Here is a 22,057-nt window from a genome sequence, read left to right on the forward strand (position 1 = left end):
GCCCACCTGGGGGTCAGGCCCACATGGGATCGAACTCTGAGCTTGGCAGTCAGCAGGTGATAAGATTATATCTTACCGTTCTACCATCTCCCTTGCTCCAGCACTATCTACCATAGCGTTCTACCATCTTCCCTTGCTCCAGCACTATCTACCATAGCGTTCTACCATCTCCCCTTGCTCCAGCACTATCTACCATAGCGTTCTACCATCTCCCCTTGCTTCTGCACTGTCGACCATAGTGTTCTACCATTCTCCCCATCCCTCTGCTCCAGCACTATCTACCATACTGCTCTACCATATCCTTTTACTCTAACACCGTCTACCATACATATGGCCTTCAAGACATCATCCTTCAGTTCACATATATTGCGCTGTCTCACGGTGACGCCGTTCGTCCGTCCCTAGTTTACTGTGTTGACGTCTATAAATAAGTACTAACTATAATATATTCGGCTCAACAGTGGTAGTTGTGGACATGGCTATTCAACACTGTCATCTGTAGGTGCCTCGCCCTGTTGCGTAAACAAACGCCCAGGTGGAGTAAATCATTCCCTGCAATTTTCACCGTATCCAGGGACCGCTATTGTAGCCAATGCACCGTATCCCGGGACCGCTAGTGTAGCCAGTGCACCGTATCCCGGGACCGCTAGTGTAGCCAGTGCACTGTATCCAGGGACCGCTAGTGTAGCCAGTGCACTGTATCCAGGGACCGCTAGTGTAACCAATGCACCATATCCAGGGATCGCTGGTGTAGCCAATGCACCATATCCAGGGACCGCTGGTGTAGCCAATGCACCGTATCCAGGGACCGCTAGTGTAGCCAATGCACCATATCCAGGGAACGCTGGTGTAGCCAATGCACCATATCCAGGGACCGCTAGTGTAGCCAATGCACCATATCCAGGGAACGCTGGTGTAGCCAATGCACCATATCCAAGGACCGCTGGTGTAGCCAATGCACCGTATCCAGGGACTACTAGTGTAGCCAAGGATGAAGACGGGTGGCTGAGGCTGGTCGAGACTGGCTCTGTCTCAGGGTTGACTGTAGTAACAAGGGGTTGTGAATGGTGAATATAGGGGTTGTCAAAAAGGTTCAAAGATGGCTAAAGTCGGTCAAGGGAGGTTAGAGGTAGCTAGAAGCAGTAAACAGAGGCCGAAGGTGACTAATGGATGCCACTGGTGATAAGCAGTAGCCAGCGGTGCCACTGGTGATCCACAGTGGCCGGCGATGGCCACTGTGGATCAGAGGTCAAGGGTTGCCACCAGTGGTAAGCGGCGGCCGGGGAGGAGAAGGTGGTTAAAAGCGGCCTGGGTGTTGCCACGGTTGATCATGAGTAGACACTGGTGAATGGCGGTGGTCAAGAGCGACAAGGGATGATCAGACCTGACCAGGGGCAGCCATGGAGCGATCGATCAGGGGCGTTCGAAAGTGCTCTTGGGGCGGCGGCGTCGCACTTGATCGAGCAGCAGCAAGAGGGGAAGGTCAAGAATAGTTAAGAGTTTTTTTTTCCCCGTATAGTCAAGCGGAGTTAGATATGGTCAAGAGGCGATTAAGAGCGGGTAGGAGTTGCCACGAGTAATGATGAGCAGTTAGTGGCGCCCAGAGATAATGTAGATAAATGGTAGGACATTTTCAACAGCCTTAAAGAGTGTTTCACAGTTGCCGAAAAAAATTCAAAGGAAGACATAATTTATTACATACACAAACACGCAAAATCACGTTGAGAAATAGACACCAAAAAACGTACGAGCAAACAGAAGAAAAATGATCAAGCTGATGCTGAAGGTCGTGGCTACATATTTGATGGGTTTCCTTTGCATTATAACTTGTCCTGACCCACCAATAGCGAGGTGTGCTGACTGCCTGTATGCCAGCGTGACTCCCTCCCTGGCCATACTCTACAGCCATCCGCAACATCGTACTAGACCCTTGCATGGCCACTGAAAATCACTGTGTATCCCTAGAAGTAATCATGAGACTTAGAAGGAGGAATACGAATGAATGCAAGTAACCAAATAGGGTTCTTTTTTAACTTATTTGATTTAAAGGTTTGGAAACGCGAGGAAGTGGTGAAGAAATCATTTGGAGCAAGTGTGGATAACAGATTGAACGTGGTGGAGATATTTTGAAGACCAGTGTTAAGAGACAGGGTGTAACTTGCTTCGTCGTCGAGAGAAATCGTAACCACAACCTGACTAAACTTTTTATCAGAGTCTTTAGTGAGAGAGACAGAGCTATATGGCCATGTGAGATCAGGCTGGTGAGAGGTAGTGACGTGTACAAGTAGAAGTTTGGGTAAAAATTTTACGAGCCAGACAACCTTGGAGAGGTTCCAGGGTAGGGTATGGGATGAGGACACACGCAGGCAGACAGGCTCACTCGTTACTGTCTGTCGCTTCTGTCACACACCCTCCCTCTAGCATGGCCCGTTACTTTACCCTCCCTCCTCTTCCACCAAGCTTTCTCCTCACACAGAAACTCCTTAGCTCTCTCCTACTCTCACTTCCGCCCCTTTCCTCCCATCATAAAATGATCCTGCCATTTTCTGTTGTCCTCATGCTCTGTGTTGCCCTCTTCTTGTACCTCTCACTTCACACACTCTGACGCCCCTGGTCCTCCTCTGTCCGCCTCACTCTCCCCCTGCAGTGGCGTATGTGTTTCACCTGCTTCCCGCTCCCTGTATGGAAGGGCTTTAGGCCACTGCAGCTGCACTCTAATACCCCTGCTCACTGTCGCACACCCCTGCTTATTACCGAGTCACTTGGTCTTCACTCTCATCCCGACCCAGACTCTCTCCCACACCAAATCCTTTCCCGCTCCACCACCGTACCTCCACCCCAGACACAGCATCTCCTTCCCTCAGTCATCCAAGGCTACAGATCAACAAACCAAGACTCCAGCACACAGAATGTTCCAACCGTAACACTCAGGCAGGTGGCGTGAGGGCCTCACACCGCAGTAAACACGCACATCGTAACAACCATGACACTAAACCTTAAAAAGAGAAGAGAAAAGAAGCACTTCCTGCTGCTCAGCAAGAACGTAACGAACACCAGTGCAGCCACAGCGAACCTCTCTTACGCCTCGTTAAGTGCAGCCGCTGGGGGTAGGAGGGTTATGGGGGAAGGATGGCCTCATTCATAGGATCCTGTATTAGTGAGATCAGGTCCCCTCTCCTCCCGGCCTAGGTCTCCCGTCCCCCCTGGGGTCCGCCACATGATTATACAACTTTTCCCTCCAGAAATTGGCGAACCGTAAACACGGCCCATAGACCGCTCACATCTCCCGCCCAAAGATAACAGAGCCGGACTGTATACTGACTTAGGGTCAGTTTACATCCCTTAGACGTTCGATCAACGACCCTAGACAGGGAGGTGGATAGCATCGTACTCTCCCTGACCCTAGCACATATATGGGTAAGGTCGGTAATGGTTAAGACCGAACGTGCGGAGTCACCTAGGCTCTGGTGTGTTTATACCAGGGTATCCTGGTGTGTTTACATATACCTGGTGTTTATACCTAGGGTGTCCTGGTGTGTTTACACTCGAATGCACTCCTGTGTTTACACTAGGGTGTCCTTTTGTATTTACACTAGAGTGTCCTGGTGTGTTTATAACTAGGGAGTTTTGGTGTGTTTATATCTATGGTAGCCTAGTGTGTTTACGCCTAGGGTATCTTGGTGTGTTTATATCTGTGGTATGTTGTGTTTATATCTAGGGTACCCTGATGAATTTACACTGATGATACCCTGATGTTTACACTAATACGTTTACACCATAGTCTTACTGTACTCTTCCCCTTTGCCCATCTCGGTATGTTTACAGTTGGCATACATCAGTATATTTACATCTGACTACTTTAACATGTTAACATCTGACTTACTTGTTTACATATGAACCAAGTCAATGCACTGTGTCCCCTCCCCCCTTAGTGTATTCACACCTCGTCCGCCTGATGGATACATGCACCTCGTATCCTGGCATCTTTGTTATTGCCGTATGGCCACATGTGTCTTGCGTCTCAGAGGCATGTGTGTCCTGCAGTAATGAACGTCCTATAGCGATGAGCTTTCCATAGTGACGAGTGAGATCATGCGAGGGTTTCTCTCTGTAGCGACAGGAGTCTGATAATTTGCGCCTGTGTCCAGTACCAGTCAGCCTTCCAGTAGCGGTGACTGCTTCATAGCAGTGGAATGTACCATACACACTTGTATCCCTGGCGAAGAAAAGACGCTGTTTCGACCCCCGAGTATGATGAAACCCCGGGAGAGTTCCATTGCCTCCCAAATCCCCCATCAACGCGGCAGTAAGTATCGATCCCGTGATACAACGTTGGGCTTTGTAGATCCCCAACAGGGATCCGGGAGAGATTCATGGTGGGGCCAGGCCTTGTACCCTCCCTTGGTCCAGGAGCGTCCTTATAGTAGCGAAACTCCTCACCCCGACGGATGTCTCCGACCATGAGAAAGCCATAACCCACCAGCGCTCTCCGGTCAGCGTCAACAAGATAAGGTCGACAACGACGCCAGCAGCACCTCATCTGAGATCCAACACGTCTGTGAGTTGGTGGAAAGTCCCTTCTGAGAAACTGACGTCCTCTCTAGCCCCAGTAACCTGTATGACCTGTCCTCCCAGGTGCACATCCCTTTGTTTACATTCGTCGCTCTCGATGCTCACTTTCCCCCCGCTCTAAAGCCACCTTTACAGTCAAGGGGCCTTGATGATATTCACCTCATTATGCCTCACTTGTTTGAACCCAGACTCAACACTCGCTCTTCCAGTTCTTGTCACCACAACAAGGATGGAACCCTACGTATGTGTCAGCTCTCTCTCTCTCTCTCTCTCTCTCTCTCTCTCTCTCTCTCTCTCTCTCTCTCTCTCTCTCTAACCTGTAGTCTCCATCGTGTAGCAGCGGACGTTCTTGAGGCTGTGGTCGATGAATTCCTCAGTGGTTCATGATAATGAGTGCTCCAGGGAATGAGGTACAGTATTTTGTGTTCCAGGGGCTGAGGTACTGTGCGTTTCAGAGGTTGAGGTATATCATTGTGTGCCCAAGAGGCTGATGGTGATGAGTACCTGATGAACTATGAAGGTTAGAATATTCTCAAGGTTGGTGGCGACAAGAATTCCATAAGTTGATGATGTTCTGGAAATCAAGGGCGAAGAGCGTTCCAGAGGTCACTGGCTTTTGGGAATGATATCATGAGTGTTGCTGATAATGAGGACGATAAGTGTTCCAGCGTTTGGTGACCTGTGGTCAGGAGTTAAAAGTGGTGGATTTCCAGAATATCATAAAGATGAGTAATTCCAGAAAGTGAGTGATGAGTACCCTAGAGTCTGATGGTGGTAAGTGTCTCGGAGGCTGATGGTGACAGGTATTCCAAATTTTGATAGTGACGGCTGGTCCACAGGGACTGGGGATGATGGTGAATGATCCAGGAATGTGATGGTGATGTGTTCCAGAAGACGAGAACGATGGGACGATGGTCATGACACGAGTGGAAGTGTGGGTATGTTATCCTGAGTCTACGAGATGCACGACAAAATCAAAAGCTCTCGTATCTAACTCCACCTGACCCTGTCTGACCCAACATACGTCCACTAACATTTAGACAGTTTCTAGATATGGTGCGACCCGTTGGGAGCGCCCTGACATATTACATGGCACTCATGATAGAAGCCCTGATAAGAGCAAATGCATCCAAGTAATTATGATTGATCTGGGTTGCTGGCGTCTTTACATATGTGTGGACGACTAAACAATAATATATCACCCAATGTATATTGACTCCCGGAGATAGATGTCAGGATCAGATATACTTGAAAGTTAACCTAACCATCAACAGCTGTGATTATACACGGGCAATACAGCACAAGCAGGTACTCCGACATGTACTTATTCAGGGAATATTCAAAAGGGTGTATGACTGGAGTAATATATTGCACGTACAGGACACCAGACATTATTCAGCAGTCTCCATCACTGCTCGAATGAGAGCCATGATGTCTTCATAGTGAGCGCGGTTGATACTTGTGTCTGAGGGCATTATAAGAGCCATGGGTGCGGCTTGGATCAAATATGGACAACCACTGAAAAAGTCTAATGGTTACGTGGAGCCGCATGAACGTGGATAGTCTCGGGTTTAATTCATAAGTGTGCGCGGGGTTAAGCAACATCTTTTTGTGTTGCGCAGTGAACAGTGACATCTGCCGCATGTGTAGTGAAACACTGGCGAGGACGAGATGATGATGATTTTCATAATTCGAACCCGGAAGTTTTTACAAGCCTGCCACTGGGGGCTGAGGTGGGTGTGCGGGTGATACTGAAGTATGCATGTAAGTGCTGAAGGAGACAGTGCTGAAGTGAGTATGCAAAAGCTAAATAAGTAGATAGTGATGGAGACACTGCTGAAGTAAGCAGTGAGTGATGAAACAGACACTGCTGAAGCAAGCATGTAGAAGCTGAAGTAAGCAAATACTGCTGAAGCAGGCAATGCTGAAACAAGCATGTAAAAGCTGAAGCAAACAGGTGGTGAAGGATGCCCAGTCTCATCCACTAGGTGTCAAAGTGATTGCTATGCAGGTATGGTGACAGTGATGGACGAGCTGAGGAGACTGGCTGACAGAGGTCCTCATCCTGCCACACGGATCGACTCGGACGCTGACAACACCATGTCATCAGGAGGTCTTCTATTCCCACATGTTATTCACAACGTTTTACTCTGATATTCTAACGGCGGCTAACGTTAGAGGCATCTACAGTATCGTCTTCAGTTACGGTTCCATTGTTGTCAGTCTGAACTGAATACAGAATGCACAAGGTATTCAGAAAACGCAAAGACTTAACTATGATTTAGGTCCTCAGGGGCTTGTGGTAAAGACACCTACAGCCTAGTCAAGCATACACCACTATGTGATTAGAAACATATCTGCTCGTGGTCTGAGACACTCCAGTACATGGTTAGAGGCACACCATCGCGTGGATTGACATACACCAGCACGTGGTCTTGGATCCGCCAGCACATGGTCTGAGACACTAATACGTGGAGGTGTAAAACCATCCACCATTTGGTTTGAACACTCCAGAATGTGGTTAGCGATACACCAACACGTGGTCTGAGACGCCCCAACACGTGGTGTGAGAAACAACAGCTCGTGGTCTGAGACAGAGAAGCAAGTTGTATGGCACGTCAGACCAGTGTCAGGTAGTCGTGTTCTGTAGACACTGACAGATCTCACGACTCAGGTCCCCACCTCCCAACAAGAGCAAGGCCCGCTTACAATCACTATGGCCACTCAACACTATATATGGGTTCTTTTTTTTTCTCTTCCTTTGCAACATGAGCTTATTTACACAAGAAGAGAGCAACGGTCGGCAAGGTCGGGGTCAGAGGTCATCTGTTAGTGTGATGAAGAAGGGGGAGAGCTCCATGCTGGACCTGCCAGGGTGCTACTGAAGGTCGTCTGGTTGGGTATGGTAGACCTGCTAATCTCTCCTGTGTATGATAATGCTAAACCCACTAACCCGTTAGCCTGGTAGCCGGAATCTTGATTGGTAAAGGCGAGCATATAATGCTAATCGTTGATACGCTTGACCTTGCTGCTCAGGACCGTAATTATCAAGGGTCAGGTAGAAATCTTTTCGATGTAATTATTGTCTTTTTTTTCCCCCCCACCGCTCATCCAGTAATTGCTCTGGATAGCCTATTGTTGCTGCAGCGATGCCCCCTTTAGCGCTTAGCAGTGATCAACAGTGTCGAGAATCGCCTGACTTAGCACGTTTACTCACATCTGTGAGCTTTGCAGCTCAGAACGTATCTTTCACTGCCCAGTGAGAGTGATATAGGCAGCCTCACGAGGGCGGGGCAGGTGAAGCAGGAGCCAGAATGCGGTAGTACCTAAGCCCAGGTACCAGCTGTGAGAGGCGCCCGTAGGATACCATGTCGTGTAGGTAGTGAGCCAACAACCGTCAGGCGGTGGTATCAGAGCCGCGCATGTCCGCCCTTCCGGCCCTCTGGGCCGTACATTAACACGGTTGGGTGTGCCAAGTGGACGCGCGGGAGAAGCCAAGACAAGACAGCGTTATCTGACACTCGTGTGCCTTGCCATGTGTCGACAGATAAGCATTGTTTATGTATAAAGGCGAGGAGGGAGCTTGTATTTCTCAATGTTTTGCTTGGATCCCGGTACACATCCCTCGATTTTCTGTGGTGACGTCATCCCATATCCAGTCCCCCACAGCCATATATCCTTCAGGCGGAGGGGCGTGTGAGGAACGTAGGGTCCCCAGCCAGCAGGGGCGCGCCCACCCAGCAGGGGAGCGCGCCGTGTCGCCCGCCCACAACTTCCGCGTCATCTCATGAGCGCGCGGCGTAGATCCTGGTGCACTGGGTAGTGGGGTGTTGCACCTGACTACACCCACCTGACTACCATGTACCTGATCCTGCAACACTCACCTGACTCCCACGTAGATCTTTCTGCAACACTCACCTGACTCCCACGTAGATCTTTCTGCAACACTCACCTGACTCCTACGTAGATCTTTCTGCAACACTCACCTGACTCCTACGTAGATCTTTCTGCAACACTCACCTGACTCCTACGTAGATCTTTCTGCAACACTCACCTGACTCCCACGTAGATCTTTCTGCAACACTCACCTGACTCCCACGTAGATCTTTCTGCAACACTCACCTGACTCCCACGTAGATCTTTCTGCAACACTCACCTGACTCCCACGTAGATCTTTCTGCAACACCCATCTAACTCCCACGTACATCTTCCTGCAACGCACACCTAACGACCCGGTAGTTGTTCTTATAACACTCACCTGACGTCCCACGTAGCTCTTCCTACAACACCCACCTACATCCCTTCCCCCTCCCTCCCCCCTCCCGGTAGTTTCCTGCAACGCACGTGAGTGTAGTCTTACGTTTCAGACGATGAGGTCACCCTAATGACCCGGAGTGAGGAGGGCAAAGGTCAGGAGGTCATGAGAGACAGCAACCGTAATGCCTGGTAGAACCGAGGGACTCCTTCAACCTCACCTGAACTGAAACGATGAGGTAATCTCTCACCAGAGAGACCCCAGAGACCCAGGTGTGAGAGAGAGACCCTCAGCCTGACACCACCAGGGTCGGTTTATAGAGGCAAGTCGATCTTATAGAAAATCCTTCTTCATCAAGACATCACAAGCTATAGCAATGAACGCCTCGCAATCTCAATCCTATTATAATAGGTTCGGATACCTATTAGAAGACATCGTATGCGTAGATCCTGAAAGCAACGCTCACTGCGTAGATCCGATGACTCGTCTCTCTAATAAGACAGCATTACGCATCTGTGTTTTGTCAGTTTTTTTTTTTTTTACAAAGATTCATGACGTTTATTATTATATCAGACAGAAAGCACGAGTCACGCAGCTCCCAAACAAGGGCAAAGCATAACAAGACGTAAGCATTCATTTTGGTATGAGAGAGGCCGCCTGTAGTGACCAGAGTCAAACGCTGGGAGATGACTTAGTCTGGTCAACCTGACGACACCCCGTTGTTTGGTCATAACCAGCTGGTGGTGTTTGGTCATAACCAGCTGGTGGTGTTTGGTCATAACCAGCTGGTGGTGTTTGGTCATAACCAACTGGTGGTGTTTGGTCATAACCAGCTGTTGATGTTTGGTCATAACCAACTGGTGGTGTTTGGTCATAACCAGATGGTGGTGTTTGGTCATAACCAGCTGGTGGTGTTTGGTCATAACCAACCGCTGATGTTTGGTCATAACCAACTGGTGGTGTAACCAACAGGTGGTGGTGTTTGGTCATAACCAACTGTTGATGTTTGGTCATAACCAGCTGGTGGTGTTTGGTCATAACCAACTGTTGATGTTTGGTCATAACCAACCGCTGATGTTTGGTCATAACCAACTGGTGGTGTAACCAACTGGTGGTGTTTGGATATAAGTTATTCTTTAACATTACGTCTAGCCATAAATCCTATCTCTTCAACTGTTCCCCAAAGACAAGGGAAATATATCAACAATAAACAATTTTGTAAATTACCAATATTTTGTATTCTTTCAAAATGCTTCGTTTCCTGAGCAGGGACACAAAAGCTACCTCGGCCTTCGTGAGTTTTTTTTCTTTGAGAGCATTTCCACTCACGCCATTTCAATAAAACGCGTTTTTTTTTTTTTTTTTTTGTCTAGATGCACCGCAAACATGGGATCCTTTCCTGGTAAATTGATAGCAAAAGCCTTTTATTCTTTTTTTTTCATGGAACCTTTTATTCTACATCGATAACAAAGACTTTTATATCAGGGAATCATTCTTTTCCGTAACTCGCTGCCAAGACCATATCACACTCTCGAATGAAGTTTACTTCCTACTGCAGTTGGGGAGGGAGGAGGTATACGGGGAGCGACGCAATTATCTGGTACCCTCAGTGATCATAACACAGTTTGTACTCCACTCCAGTTAACTAGAGACTTCATGTATCTTTTCATATTCCAAACATTTAGCAAGTTAACTCCTCTCGGATATATATATATATATATATATATATATATATATATATATATATATATATATATATATATATATATATATATTTATATATGGGAGATGACTTAGTCTGGTCAACCATATATATATATATATATATATTCCCTCGTTTCCGCCCCTTAATCTGTTTTTCTGTCTTATCATAGTTATATAAAACATCAGTACAGACCTAATCTCCAGCCTCTGTTGGCCTACAAGAACACCACAATCCCTGAGTCCACAGACGCAAGCGAGAATCATAAATCATCATTATGTATAAGAACACTGGTCCAGGCGAGCCAGATCACACGCCCGACGCTCAGTGGCGAGGCCAGGTGCACATACACATCTGCGGGGGGTTTTAATCCTGTATCTACTGACCAGAACTTAGGCTTGTCGTCTCATGATCCTCTTAAGAACACCGACCATTCTGGTCAGAATGGAAACCAGTCGAACGGACGCAGCTCACCGAGACCACCCAGCCCTAAACATAAACTTCGTTAACGATACACGGCTGAGATTTATTGTGGGTACAAGCATATAATGCTCTTAGGGTAAAATCATTGTACATTTAGTCCCTGAGACTTATAAGTGTTTCTAACGGCGTGAGCACCAGAAACCTGCCTCACTGTGCCTCAGGCTATCTCTCAGGAAGGATGTTCTTTACTCTTCCTGGCTGCCAGTTCATTTCGGGAATTTCTCTTCTGGACGCTGCATTTCCTCCACCTGTGCTTCCAGATGGTTGGCTCTTACCTTTCTAGGGAGGAGAAAGCCCGGATTCTCACCTGGAATATCTAGGTACACTTGAGATTTCAAGACGCAAAGTGCTCCCAAAACGTCGATCAGGCGGTTGCTTCCTGCAACACCTCTTCAGTGCCTCGCCTTATTCAGGATATCAAGACCCTATGGACCCAAGACATGGACCTAGAATACTTCAGGAACCTTACCAGTACCAGGCCCAGATGTCTGCAGATGGTAATCAAGGCCACAGGCGAGATGACAAAGTACTAAAGTGTAAGTGTGAGATCGCCTTTGCTAACGTATGGTAAGGCGAACAAGGCATTTAAGGACACAGTACTTGTGACTATCATTGTTTTACAGCTACATTCTCGACTGTAAGGCTTCTAATGAGAGACCATCTTCGTCTCCAAAGTAGAATGTCACTTCACAGGTGCAAAGTGCCCCATCAGGAATAATCCCTTTTCTAACACTACCTCGGAAACTGTTCATAGTTACCATTTTCACATCATACAGAGTATATATTTACTTGATCCTTCCCTATGTACCGCAAAAGTGTACAGAGAAAACGTTGATTAACATATTATGCGAGAAGTCATGAATCAACAGACGTATATTTACCATTCCTAAAAGCGTACAATGGCCTTTGACCTTTCCCCCTCCTACCCGCAGCGTTCGGTTGGTAAACATGTGATAATGTGCACACACCACGGGTCGGGTCTGATTCCTGAGAGAAGCACAGGAATAACACAGTCAAATATATGCATGTGTCTTTTACCCTCCATGTGGCCGAGGTATGAGCCGACCCATGGTGCATAGACATCTGTGGCTCCACCGATGCATGTGATGATCACTGTGACACAACACTAACTGTAGATCTACGTTGATGTCATGATGATCCGCCACTTACAACACCTCACACCATGCGCCATACCACCTCCCGTTGTTTTCTTCCTAAATGGCTATCATGGGTATTCTACACCAAAAAATACTTCCTTTACACGTCAATATGACATGTCTTCTCTCTTCAAATGCAATTATTCCAATGCTGATCGTATTGTGTGTGTGTGTGTGTGTGTGTGTGTGTGTGTGTGTGTGTGTGTGTGTGTGTGTGTGTGTGACGTCTTGCGGGACAGTTAATTGGAAAACATCCATATATATATATATATATATATATATATATATATATATATATATATATATATATATATATATATATATATAGATAGATAGATAGATAGATACATATATCAAGCTGTGACTCATGCTTTAAAACCGCTCTTTTTTCTGATATATTTCCATCAATAACCTTCATCACTCTTCACGGACCATATCAGATATCCACCATCTATGTCCACCTGCTTAACGCTCAGATAGTTATATGGAACAGAAGCTGATTCGTTTATATTTTTCTATGTGGAAGGCTCCAGTCAAGGACAATGGCACTCACTGATGCCAGACCTTAAACGAAACATTAAAGAGAAAGAGGGTACTCAGGTTACCCTGGCAGCCTTGAATCTTTAGGGAAAGTACCCTTGTGCTGAGCAAAACATGGTATGTCTTGAGGTGGTGGCAAACGCCTTCTCTTGGTAACTTGTGTGTCTCGATCTATACTGAGTCTGTTTGTCTTCTTCAGGATGGTTCTTCATAGCTGTAGGTTATGTCTAGTATCGTATAAGAGACAGGTGTTGGGAGACACTCGATCTCTTTCTTTGGTCTGGTGTGGGATGGTTCTTTTCCTGTTCTGGTCACCCAATCTAGATCTTCTCTCTCTCTCTCGTGGTCTTGGGTTACTATCCCAGTTTTCAACTCAGACTTCCGCATGATCTTGAATCCGTACGTAATACTCTGGTCATCATTTACTCTGGTATTACTGACGTTTGGATATCTGGAGTTAACACGGGTGCTCCCATGTCCTGGCTCACCTCCCAGACAGAAAGCATTTTCTCTCCTTTATAATTTTGTGCTGGGGCGTCAACCATCTACGTTTTCCAGTGATTACTGAGTTCTGTTTTTGCCATTCCCAGTAGCGTCTGTTGGAGATCTTTACACTGATTGTTCAAAGCATTTATCCACCTGCTGGTGTGGGGCGTTGGTGAATTTGGTGGAGAAGCGGTGTTTGATCTCGATAATTTCCCAGGTGGGAGGCAGATTTGACAAAGTTTTGTATCTGTTGGTTAGAACCACAAGTGACTGTGCCTCTCTACTGCTCTCCATATACGACGAGTCTGATGCCTTATCTATTTCTTCAGTTTTCCTTCCTCCTCAGGTTTGTACAGGGGAGAGTAGCGTCTATAATTTCGCTAAAGTGATCTCAGTTTGTGCGATGACAGCCGATGTGTTACAGGGACAAGGGTTATAACATTCGATGTAAGTGGCTACCACAGGCACACGATGGCCTTATATGGGCTTCTTCCAGTATGATATGGATGTTGTGGCGAGTTGTACCATTTCCAGAGATTACGTCTGGGGTTGTGGCCACCGGGTGACCTTCATAAGGGGTAAAGTTTGGTCTCATTTCATTATATTTCTGCTTGTGACAATTGTCACAATGTCCGACGAGAGTTGTACGTCTGGCTTTGAAATCTCCAAGATTATAGGCTGATTGAGATATTCCTAGGCATCACAAGGAGACATGTAGATGGTGGCTGGGTTGACAGTCCTTAGTGAGGTCATTAAAGTTCGTGAGACTGCAGCACAGTACTGAAGATTGTCCAGTATTCTACGTTACTGGTCTTTAAGATATCAGCCATGCCTACCCCATTATAAAGCTGGCCACTGGGATAGTTTTGCTCAATAACATCATCAGGAATTCTTAGGGTTGGATGATCTGGTAGACCATGGCTGCTGATGAGGAGGACATCTGGTTGTTTTCGTTGTATGTGTTTTTAAGACGGACGCGTATATGTTTGTTCAGTGTTGTAGTGCGTGGTGTTGGGAAGCTTTTAGAATCGTGACACTTTGCGTGGTCATGATTTCTCTTTCCCAGGGTAATGGTTTACACCACTATGAAGGCGAGGACAAAAAACCCTGGTCGCTACCAGTCGACGCTGACCCACAAGCTGAGTCAGAACGACTAACGAGGCCATGCAGCTAACTGTGACGTACTAGACAGTGTGTCACCGAAGAGAACACAGACCTTAAACTCTCCGCTGGACCAGCCAGTTAAGATCAGTGCCCCAGGTAAGCCCAGTATGTCATCTGATCCACCTGTTCCCCAGGGCGCTAACCACGCCTACCACGCCCTTTCCTAAGGTCACTCCACCCCCTTACCCAAGCCCAAGAATCTTCACGACCACCTATTGAGGAGGAGTTTATGGATGACTGAGAGTGATTACAATGACCTCTAAATTGCTGAGCAAATGTACACACAGAGAAACAATCTAGCTACCAGTGGTTATCACACCAACATCAACAACCCATCCTGTACCTCTGTAGCAAGGAGGAACGGCCGGGGCAACCCTTACCACAGTCCTGGCCAATCTGAGAGGCCAGTGGTCAGGCAATGACCGCGCACGTCAGTTGAATGAGCGCGAAGTGAAGTGGAACGTTTCGAAGGAAGATGAGATGTATTCTCTGTTTATAAATTGAACCATCAGCTGACGAACGATGTATTCTGTCACAAGTGAGTCCTGTATGCCATTAAGATTGCTTAGAATGTTAAGAAGCCACATCCGAGGAAGATAACTCAAAAACGAAGTCGAAATTCTGGGACAATGTTTCTTTTTCAATTTTTCATGATAGGGTCTTCTGCCGTCTCGCTGAGACACTTACAAGATATGATACGATGAAGTAAATGCTATAAGTAGCTGTGTGGGACGCCTGTCGTGCAGTGGGATGATGATCTATCGTTTAGCCTCCTGGACTAGGAAACTGGTGGGTATACAAGCACTGTGATGTTCATGCTAAGCTGTGGGTCCGAGGGTCATGTCCTTACTGGAGAGGCAGCCAAAATACCAAGATGCACAGCTCACAGTTGGCATGCATACACACTCACACACACACACACACACACACACACACACACACACACACATAAGGCATGGGGGCGGTGGTGGACCTCTGTAAGGACAGATAAGATTATCAGTCGGCATGTCAGAGAATAGTGCAGCACAGTAGCTGGTAAACCCCGTGTGTCCCTCCCACGCCTCGCTGCCTCTGCTGGTGTTATCAGATGTGGACTACAACGAGCGGGTGAGTGACAGTGTGTGTGTATGTGTGCGTTGTCTGGAGTCTTCATAACCTCTCCAATATCCATATTGTCAACATTGGCGGAGAACTGATACCTTGCATGCATGCAGTATAAGAAGGAAGAGAAAAATGAATATGATTTAGTACACTGTCTTACCCCTTGTTGTGGGGACTTTCCGAGAACATCAGAGTCTTGGAAAGAAGCAGATGAGGAAAGACTTGAATCTGCCAAACTGTTCATCGTGAGTCTTTTCTCTGTATGAGACAGAATATTTGAAAGAATTATGCGATCACAGATACTTAGTACTACAGCACCTTGAATATGAATGAATAAAACTCAACAGATCCACTGGTGTAAACCAGAGAGCGAGGATATACCCTGACTGGTTAGATATGTGGAGCGGAGTACCACAGGGAAGCATCTTGGGGCCAGTGTTATTCGTGATGTACGTAACATTTTGTTGATGGTATCATGTGGGAGAACATCGGTACAGTGGCTGTGTCAGGTATCCTCCTGGTACTCCAGCCACCTGGTTACCTCTGACAGGTCCTCGTTCACCCTAACGCGTAGGATGACGTCACATCCGATGACGTGTTGGGCGGGCGGGCGGGCGTGGCGAGGTGTTACCCCGGCCAGCCAAGGTCGCTCCTGTGGCCTCACCACCACCAGCTGCCAACAGCCCCCACGCCCCACACCCGCACCGCTGGCCACACTAATTCACCAGCTGCCACCAGTCCCCATGCCTGACACCCTCACCGCTGGCTACACACCCTCACCGTCCACTCCCTCCATGCAGCACACTCACTGCACGTTTATGCCACACACACTTCACAGTCTTGCCAAATTTACGTTACACCACATACGAAGGGCATGTCACGATTTCAGATCACGACACACATCCTGCTCAGCTCTCTCTCTCTCTCTCTCTCTCTCTCTCTCTCTCTCTCTCTCTCTCTCTCTCTCTCTCTCTCTCTCTCTCTTCATCATCTTTCAGTTGCTGGCCGAGTTCGAACAAGGTCACCCTAGGGTAGTAAGGATGACCACGCCTTCCATACTTACAGTAATGCCAACACTTCCGGCATGGCGAACAACACTGAAAGACACTCACCATCGATCATACTAAGTTGGTCGACCAGGAAAAGTGTCGAGATGGAAGCGGAATCCTTCTATGGACCAGAAATTGTCAGGCACACGGAGCCTGACGGGAGTGTGGCTGGAGCGCGACAGTTATCATTATCGATAAATAATCCTATGAATAATGTGTGGAAAAGATTACCCCTTGTATATTTGTGGGCCCCATATCCAGGTTGTGCAGCCGCCTACACCCACTTCTTGCCACTCGTCTACAGACGCTAATCGATGACAGACGCATGAATGAGCGATTTTTGCGGCCGGTCGAGGGAGGAGGAGATATAGTGGCTAAGCCAAAGGTCACGTTTCAGGTGGGCCCGTCCGGGGAAGAGGCTGGTGGAGCTGGGTAGGTGCGGGGAGAGGGAGGGAGAGCACCACAAGGGCTTGCCTTCCCACCACCAGGCAACACTCAGCCTCATGACGTCGTCATCGCGTGGGCTATGACGTGACCAGAAAATATCATGTTTACATGGAACGTGCTGAGAGAATGACCAGGGTCATTTACACTCACGTTGCAGCCATTTACAGGACAAATGACCAGTTCTTCGTAAAGTATACTCGATAGATCAGTAGATAAGTAAGACACTGGCTGTGGCCTGTGTATAACAGGGGGGAAATCAAAGAACAAGTCTATAGTATAAGTCCTCAGAGACCAGCAGCGGAGGACGACCTACAGTCACAGTATAAGTTGCACAAGTTGAACGGAGGTAGCCAGCCAGGGTAGGTCGTGTGCCACAGAGACGAGAGGTACAGAGCAACATACGGGAGATACGTCCCCGTGATGACCTCCGAGGTGAGTATTGTTGTTTATAACCTTCCATCCATCTTGGGAAACGCCAGCCTTGTTTACATGAAGATAGCGTGAGTGTTGTTACCCTTGCATGGCGTCGTGACCCCGGACATACCCACACAACACCTGGGTCGTCTGTCACCCCGGACCCCATGTCCAGGTGCCCCAGGTGTGTGTGTGTGTGGGGGAGTATGTCCGGGGTCACGACACCATGCAGGGGTAACACTCACGCTATCTCCACGTAAACAAGGCGGGCGTATTCCGAAGAAGGAGGAAGGTTATTATGAGGTATCTGCTGAGCAGACTGTTTGAGACATGATACGCCACCCTTATCACTCTTCTGCCTCCCATCGTAACCCACAAATGGTTGTAGTGATATGTACCAATACCTGATGTTCTGAGGGTGACTTGGTCGATGTATCTGTGAACCTCTGTGGTTTAGCGGTTCGCGTTGTTGACCCGTGACGCATTCACGGGCCGCCCGAAGGCAAGTCCGCGTGGGTTCGAATCCTGGTCGTGGCAGCTGGTCTGCAGTTATCCTCAGGATGGTTAAGACATTGCAAGTGGTATGCCACAAGGGTTTGTCTTGGAACCGGTTCTCTTTCTCATATATTCTAATGATAATGATAATTGGCTACATAATAAGACATCAAAATTCGCTGATCCTTCTAAGTTAGTATATATATATATATATATATATATATATATATATATATATATATATATATATATATATATATATATATACACACACGCAACTAAGCTTGAATGTTTTTAGATTCAAACGGACATAAACTGCAGAAGCTGATGTCTGCGTTTGGGAGAGCATTTGAAAGGAGAAAGTTGATAATTAAACGTGAATAAAAGCATTGCTATTAAGTTCAACAATGGAGTGAGACGTTAATTGGAGTGTAGGTTTGAATGGAGAGAGCGTGGAGGAAGTGGTGTGTTTTAGATACCTGGGAGTGGACAGTGGGGGTGAATGGAACCATGGGAGCTGAAAATGAGTCATAGGATGGGTGAGGAGTGGAGTGTGTAGAAAGAAACCAACGTCTGTCAAGACAAAGATGGCTTTGTTTTGACTTTATAGCAAACCAGACGGTGTTGTATGGATGCGAATGATGGACCTTAGGCTAACAAAGTACTGAGGTGGGTGGTAGTGTTGGAAATGAAGCGTCTGAGGGCAGTGTTGTGTAAGGAGGGCTGATCGAATAAGAAGTGATGGGAGATGAGAGAAGTTTGTGAGAGAAGCATATGTTGGATAGATGAAGAGTTTCTGCAGGAATGGTTTGGTCATATGGAGAGAATGAGTGAGGAGAGGCTGACTGAGAGGATATACTAGTCGAAAGTAGAAGGAACAAGGAAAGCTGGGTAACCAAAGAAGAGCTGGAAGGATGGCATGAAAAAGGCTTTGAGTGTTTGTGTCCTGAGCATGCAGGAGGGTGCAAGGAGTGTATATGATGGATCAAACTGGAACGATGAATTATACAAGGAAAAACATGGTGTCAATTGGCTGAACTAGGGTATATGAAGCGGCCGGGGGAAACCACAGAAAGGTCTGTGAGGCTTGGTTGTGGACAAAGCATTTCGGTGCATAACATATGACAGCCAGAGAGTAGATGTGAGCCGTTCTTTGTGTGTTCCTTGTATACTTCGCTATCAAAGGAACGGTATGGACATCTACAAACGTAATCTCGTATGATTTGAAACAGAGCAGCCCCAAGAGCAGGTCCTACGAGAAGCCACTGACTACTTTTAGACGGTTTGAATAAAACAAAAGGACACTTGAACTCTATTCTTCTGCGTCTACACAGTCTTCGATCCACTGTGGGAGCTACCCTTCTTACTCCTGCCTGAACATCTTGGTATTTCTACAACATCTATTGATGGACAGCATAAATGCCCTCAGGCAATCCTAAAACCCACAATACACTCATCCATCTCTTTTACCTAAACGTACGATAATTAATCCATAAAAATCCAAAAGATTTGTCACGCAGTAAGCCTTCCCTCTGAATCTATACTGTCTCTTTCATCAACATCTCATCCTTTACCAGCTCTCATCCATTACTTTCCTAATCATCAATTCCAGAAGTGTACAGACTGTGCTTGGCGGCGATGCATGCCTGTAATCAAGCTCAGGTTGTCTAATGCCTTCCTCATAGATAAGTGAGACGTTTAACCTTCCTCCACTGGCCTCCGTCTCGATCCCTCCTCCAGGGAATACTGAACATCACTAGTGGTCTGTCTAGTGTTTCTACACACTCTGAGTACACTGGACGCGATACCATCATGAGCATGTGCCTTACGCGAGCCTGCATCCTTCATGAGCTTCTTCATATCTCGTCTAATGATCTAAATCCTCTCCTTGTTCTCTCCCTCATCCACTCCTCGTAATATCCTAGGCAAGAGATCTGTCTTCCTGAATATACCGTGGAATTAGCGCTCAGCTTCTTACAAAATCATTTTTTTCTGTTATATGTGCCTTCTACTAAAGTCTTCCGCTTGTGTAATTTCTGCTCTACAGATTTGTTGCATTATATGTGTGTGTGTGTGTGTGTGTGTGTGTGTGTGTGTGTGTGTGTTCTTCTTAGAAACATATTCCGTTAAAATGACCAAGTAACGGGTTTTCTTTTATCATATCCTTTCTGATTTTTAAGGTCGTCTGATATCTCTTTTTACATGTTTGGGAAAGTTGTGCAAGATACCTCTAAGATTGCCTAAACGTTTCCAGGTGAATCCATCAAATGACAGATTTCGTGGAGCAGGTGGGAATGACTTGGTGAGGCTAGGTGATTAATACCTGTGGGGCTATCGTGCATATGGTTCTGCACGCTTGTTAGTTGACTTCCACGATACTGGGGCATGTAACTGTAGTATCCCTGTCTTGCCTACAGCTACACGCCCCTAGTGTGCGGCGATCAACACAGGAAATTATAGAGGTAGGAAGAACCAGTGGTGTGAGATACGTGTTACCATGTGTTATTCTGAGATGAAGAGATTGTATGCTTGTAGAATTCACGTTTTGGGTGAGGCAGAAAGAAAAGACACATGGAGGAAGAGGGAGAGAAAAGAGTGTATAGATACATACATGTTGAGTAAGAATGAGCAAGATTTGATAACGGATAAGAAAACAACAGGCCTGCGCTCAGGGTAGAAGAGTTGTCAACGCCCAGGCAGAGGTGGCCGAGGGTGGAGGGTGATTGTGAGACGGGCGGCCGGCTGGTTAGTGGATGGGTGGCTAGCTGTGCACTTACAAGTTAAGACGTTAATGCATTTGTTGTGTCCATGGTACACGGGGTTCAGGTGTGTGGACCATAGCCTTGCCTGACCCCACGCCACGACTCGACAGCAACCTTCAGTGTCTCGTATCGACACGTGAGATAACCTGGTGGACTACAGGAAGGAAAGTGGATCTTCCCTCCTCCCTCACACCCACCTCCTGCATCCTTACCTCCAGATGCAAACGCAGCAGCACTGTTGGCCGTTCTGGGGAGCCCTGAAGACTGTGGCCCTTCCCAGAATTATCCCAAAATCCCCTGATATTTAAGGCATATTGGGGAAAATATGGTAAATGATAGACCTATGGAAGACTATGCCCTATCCAGATCTATACGACATCGTGCGCGGACGAGCCAGGCATACGGACGGGCCAGGCACACGACGTGATCCGCCCTCGCCAACACACTGCATCTCTCCAAGATTTTAATCTCACATACCAATACATGTATCCTTTTCTCATGTTATTGTAAGGTTTGATCCTGTTCATGACGCTGGCGGGGAATCTAAACCTCCTACAAGATGTCCATCCTTAGGTCTCTCACGCGACCTGCCTGAGCTGATTGGATGAACGGTAAGCTTCGCTACACGAATGTGGCAACCTCGAAGATAACGAAGAGTTTTACAGATTAGCGATGGTGGGTGGTACTGTCACTGGAGATTGGTCAGACTGCATGTCGCCACATTTTGCTCTAAGTATACTAAAAGAAAATAATTTTTCCTCTTATATGACACGCAAACGACATGGTTCTGTGCAAGTCTCCAGCAGTATGACATGACTGTGTACAAAAGCAGCCGGCAGTGCTTGAAAGTCATCCTGAGAATGGCAAAAGGGATGATAATGAGAGAAACTGAGACCAAGGCACCATACCACACGTCGCATTTCCACCTCGAAAGCCTCCAGTCACGAGCGAAAGTTCTTATGAAGTTCTTACACCAAAGAAATGAATAAAAATGCTTTCAAGAGGTAGAGGAGTAAAAGAGGAGTGAAGATCAGTAACGAAAATTCATTCTGAGGTGCAAATGGCCGGACGCTGTTATCACAACGAGAACAACACTGTGGTACTCACTACTCCAGGACCAGGACCAGTTCTCTCTCGGTGCTGAAGACGTCTTGTAGCTGGATGGTCCGCTGGGCGGGCCTCAGCATGGCACACACCGCCACTTCGTGCAGGATGTCAGCTGTGCAGTCCGCACCAAGACGCCATCTCGACGAGAACTTGGCGGCGTACTCCTCCCCTGTGATTCTGTGGCGGCAGTGGTACACTATGGCGAACTGTCCCCTGTGGGAGAGTAGTACATGTTAGTACAGTGTGCACTGTCCCCTGTGGGAGAATAGTGCATGTTAGTACAGCGTAAATCATCCACATTTAATAAACATATTGCAGGCCGT

At 47.1% G+C, this 22,057-nt stretch overlaps 2 protein-coding genes across 3 annotated transcripts in view; one reads left to right on the top strand and one right to left on the bottom strand.

Annotated features, from left to right (window-relative positions):
• The window catches only part of sina (seven in absentia), a 271,097-nt gene that overhangs the window by 130,563 nt on the left and 118,477 nt on the right, over positions 1 to 22,057 (top strand). The window lies entirely within an intron of this gene.
• Positions 1 to 22,057, bottom strand: part of LOC139752132 (uncharacterized) — a 203,406-nt gene that overhangs the window by 106,667 nt on the left and 74,682 nt on the right. The window contains exon 2 of the mRNA XM_071668052.1: positions 21,735 to 21,947. Within this exon, the coding sequence (XP_071524153.1) occupies positions 21,735 to 21,947 (213 nt within the window). The remainder of the gene's footprint in view (positions 1 to 21,734; positions 21,948 to 22,057) is intronic.

The sequence above is a fragment of the Panulirus ornatus genome, chromosome 12 (assembly GCF_036320965.1).
Source record: "Panulirus ornatus isolate Po-2019 chromosome 12, ASM3632096v1, whole genome shotgun sequence".
Lineage (NCBI taxonomy): Eukaryota > Metazoa > Arthropoda > Malacostraca > Decapoda > Palinuridae > Panulirus > Panulirus ornatus.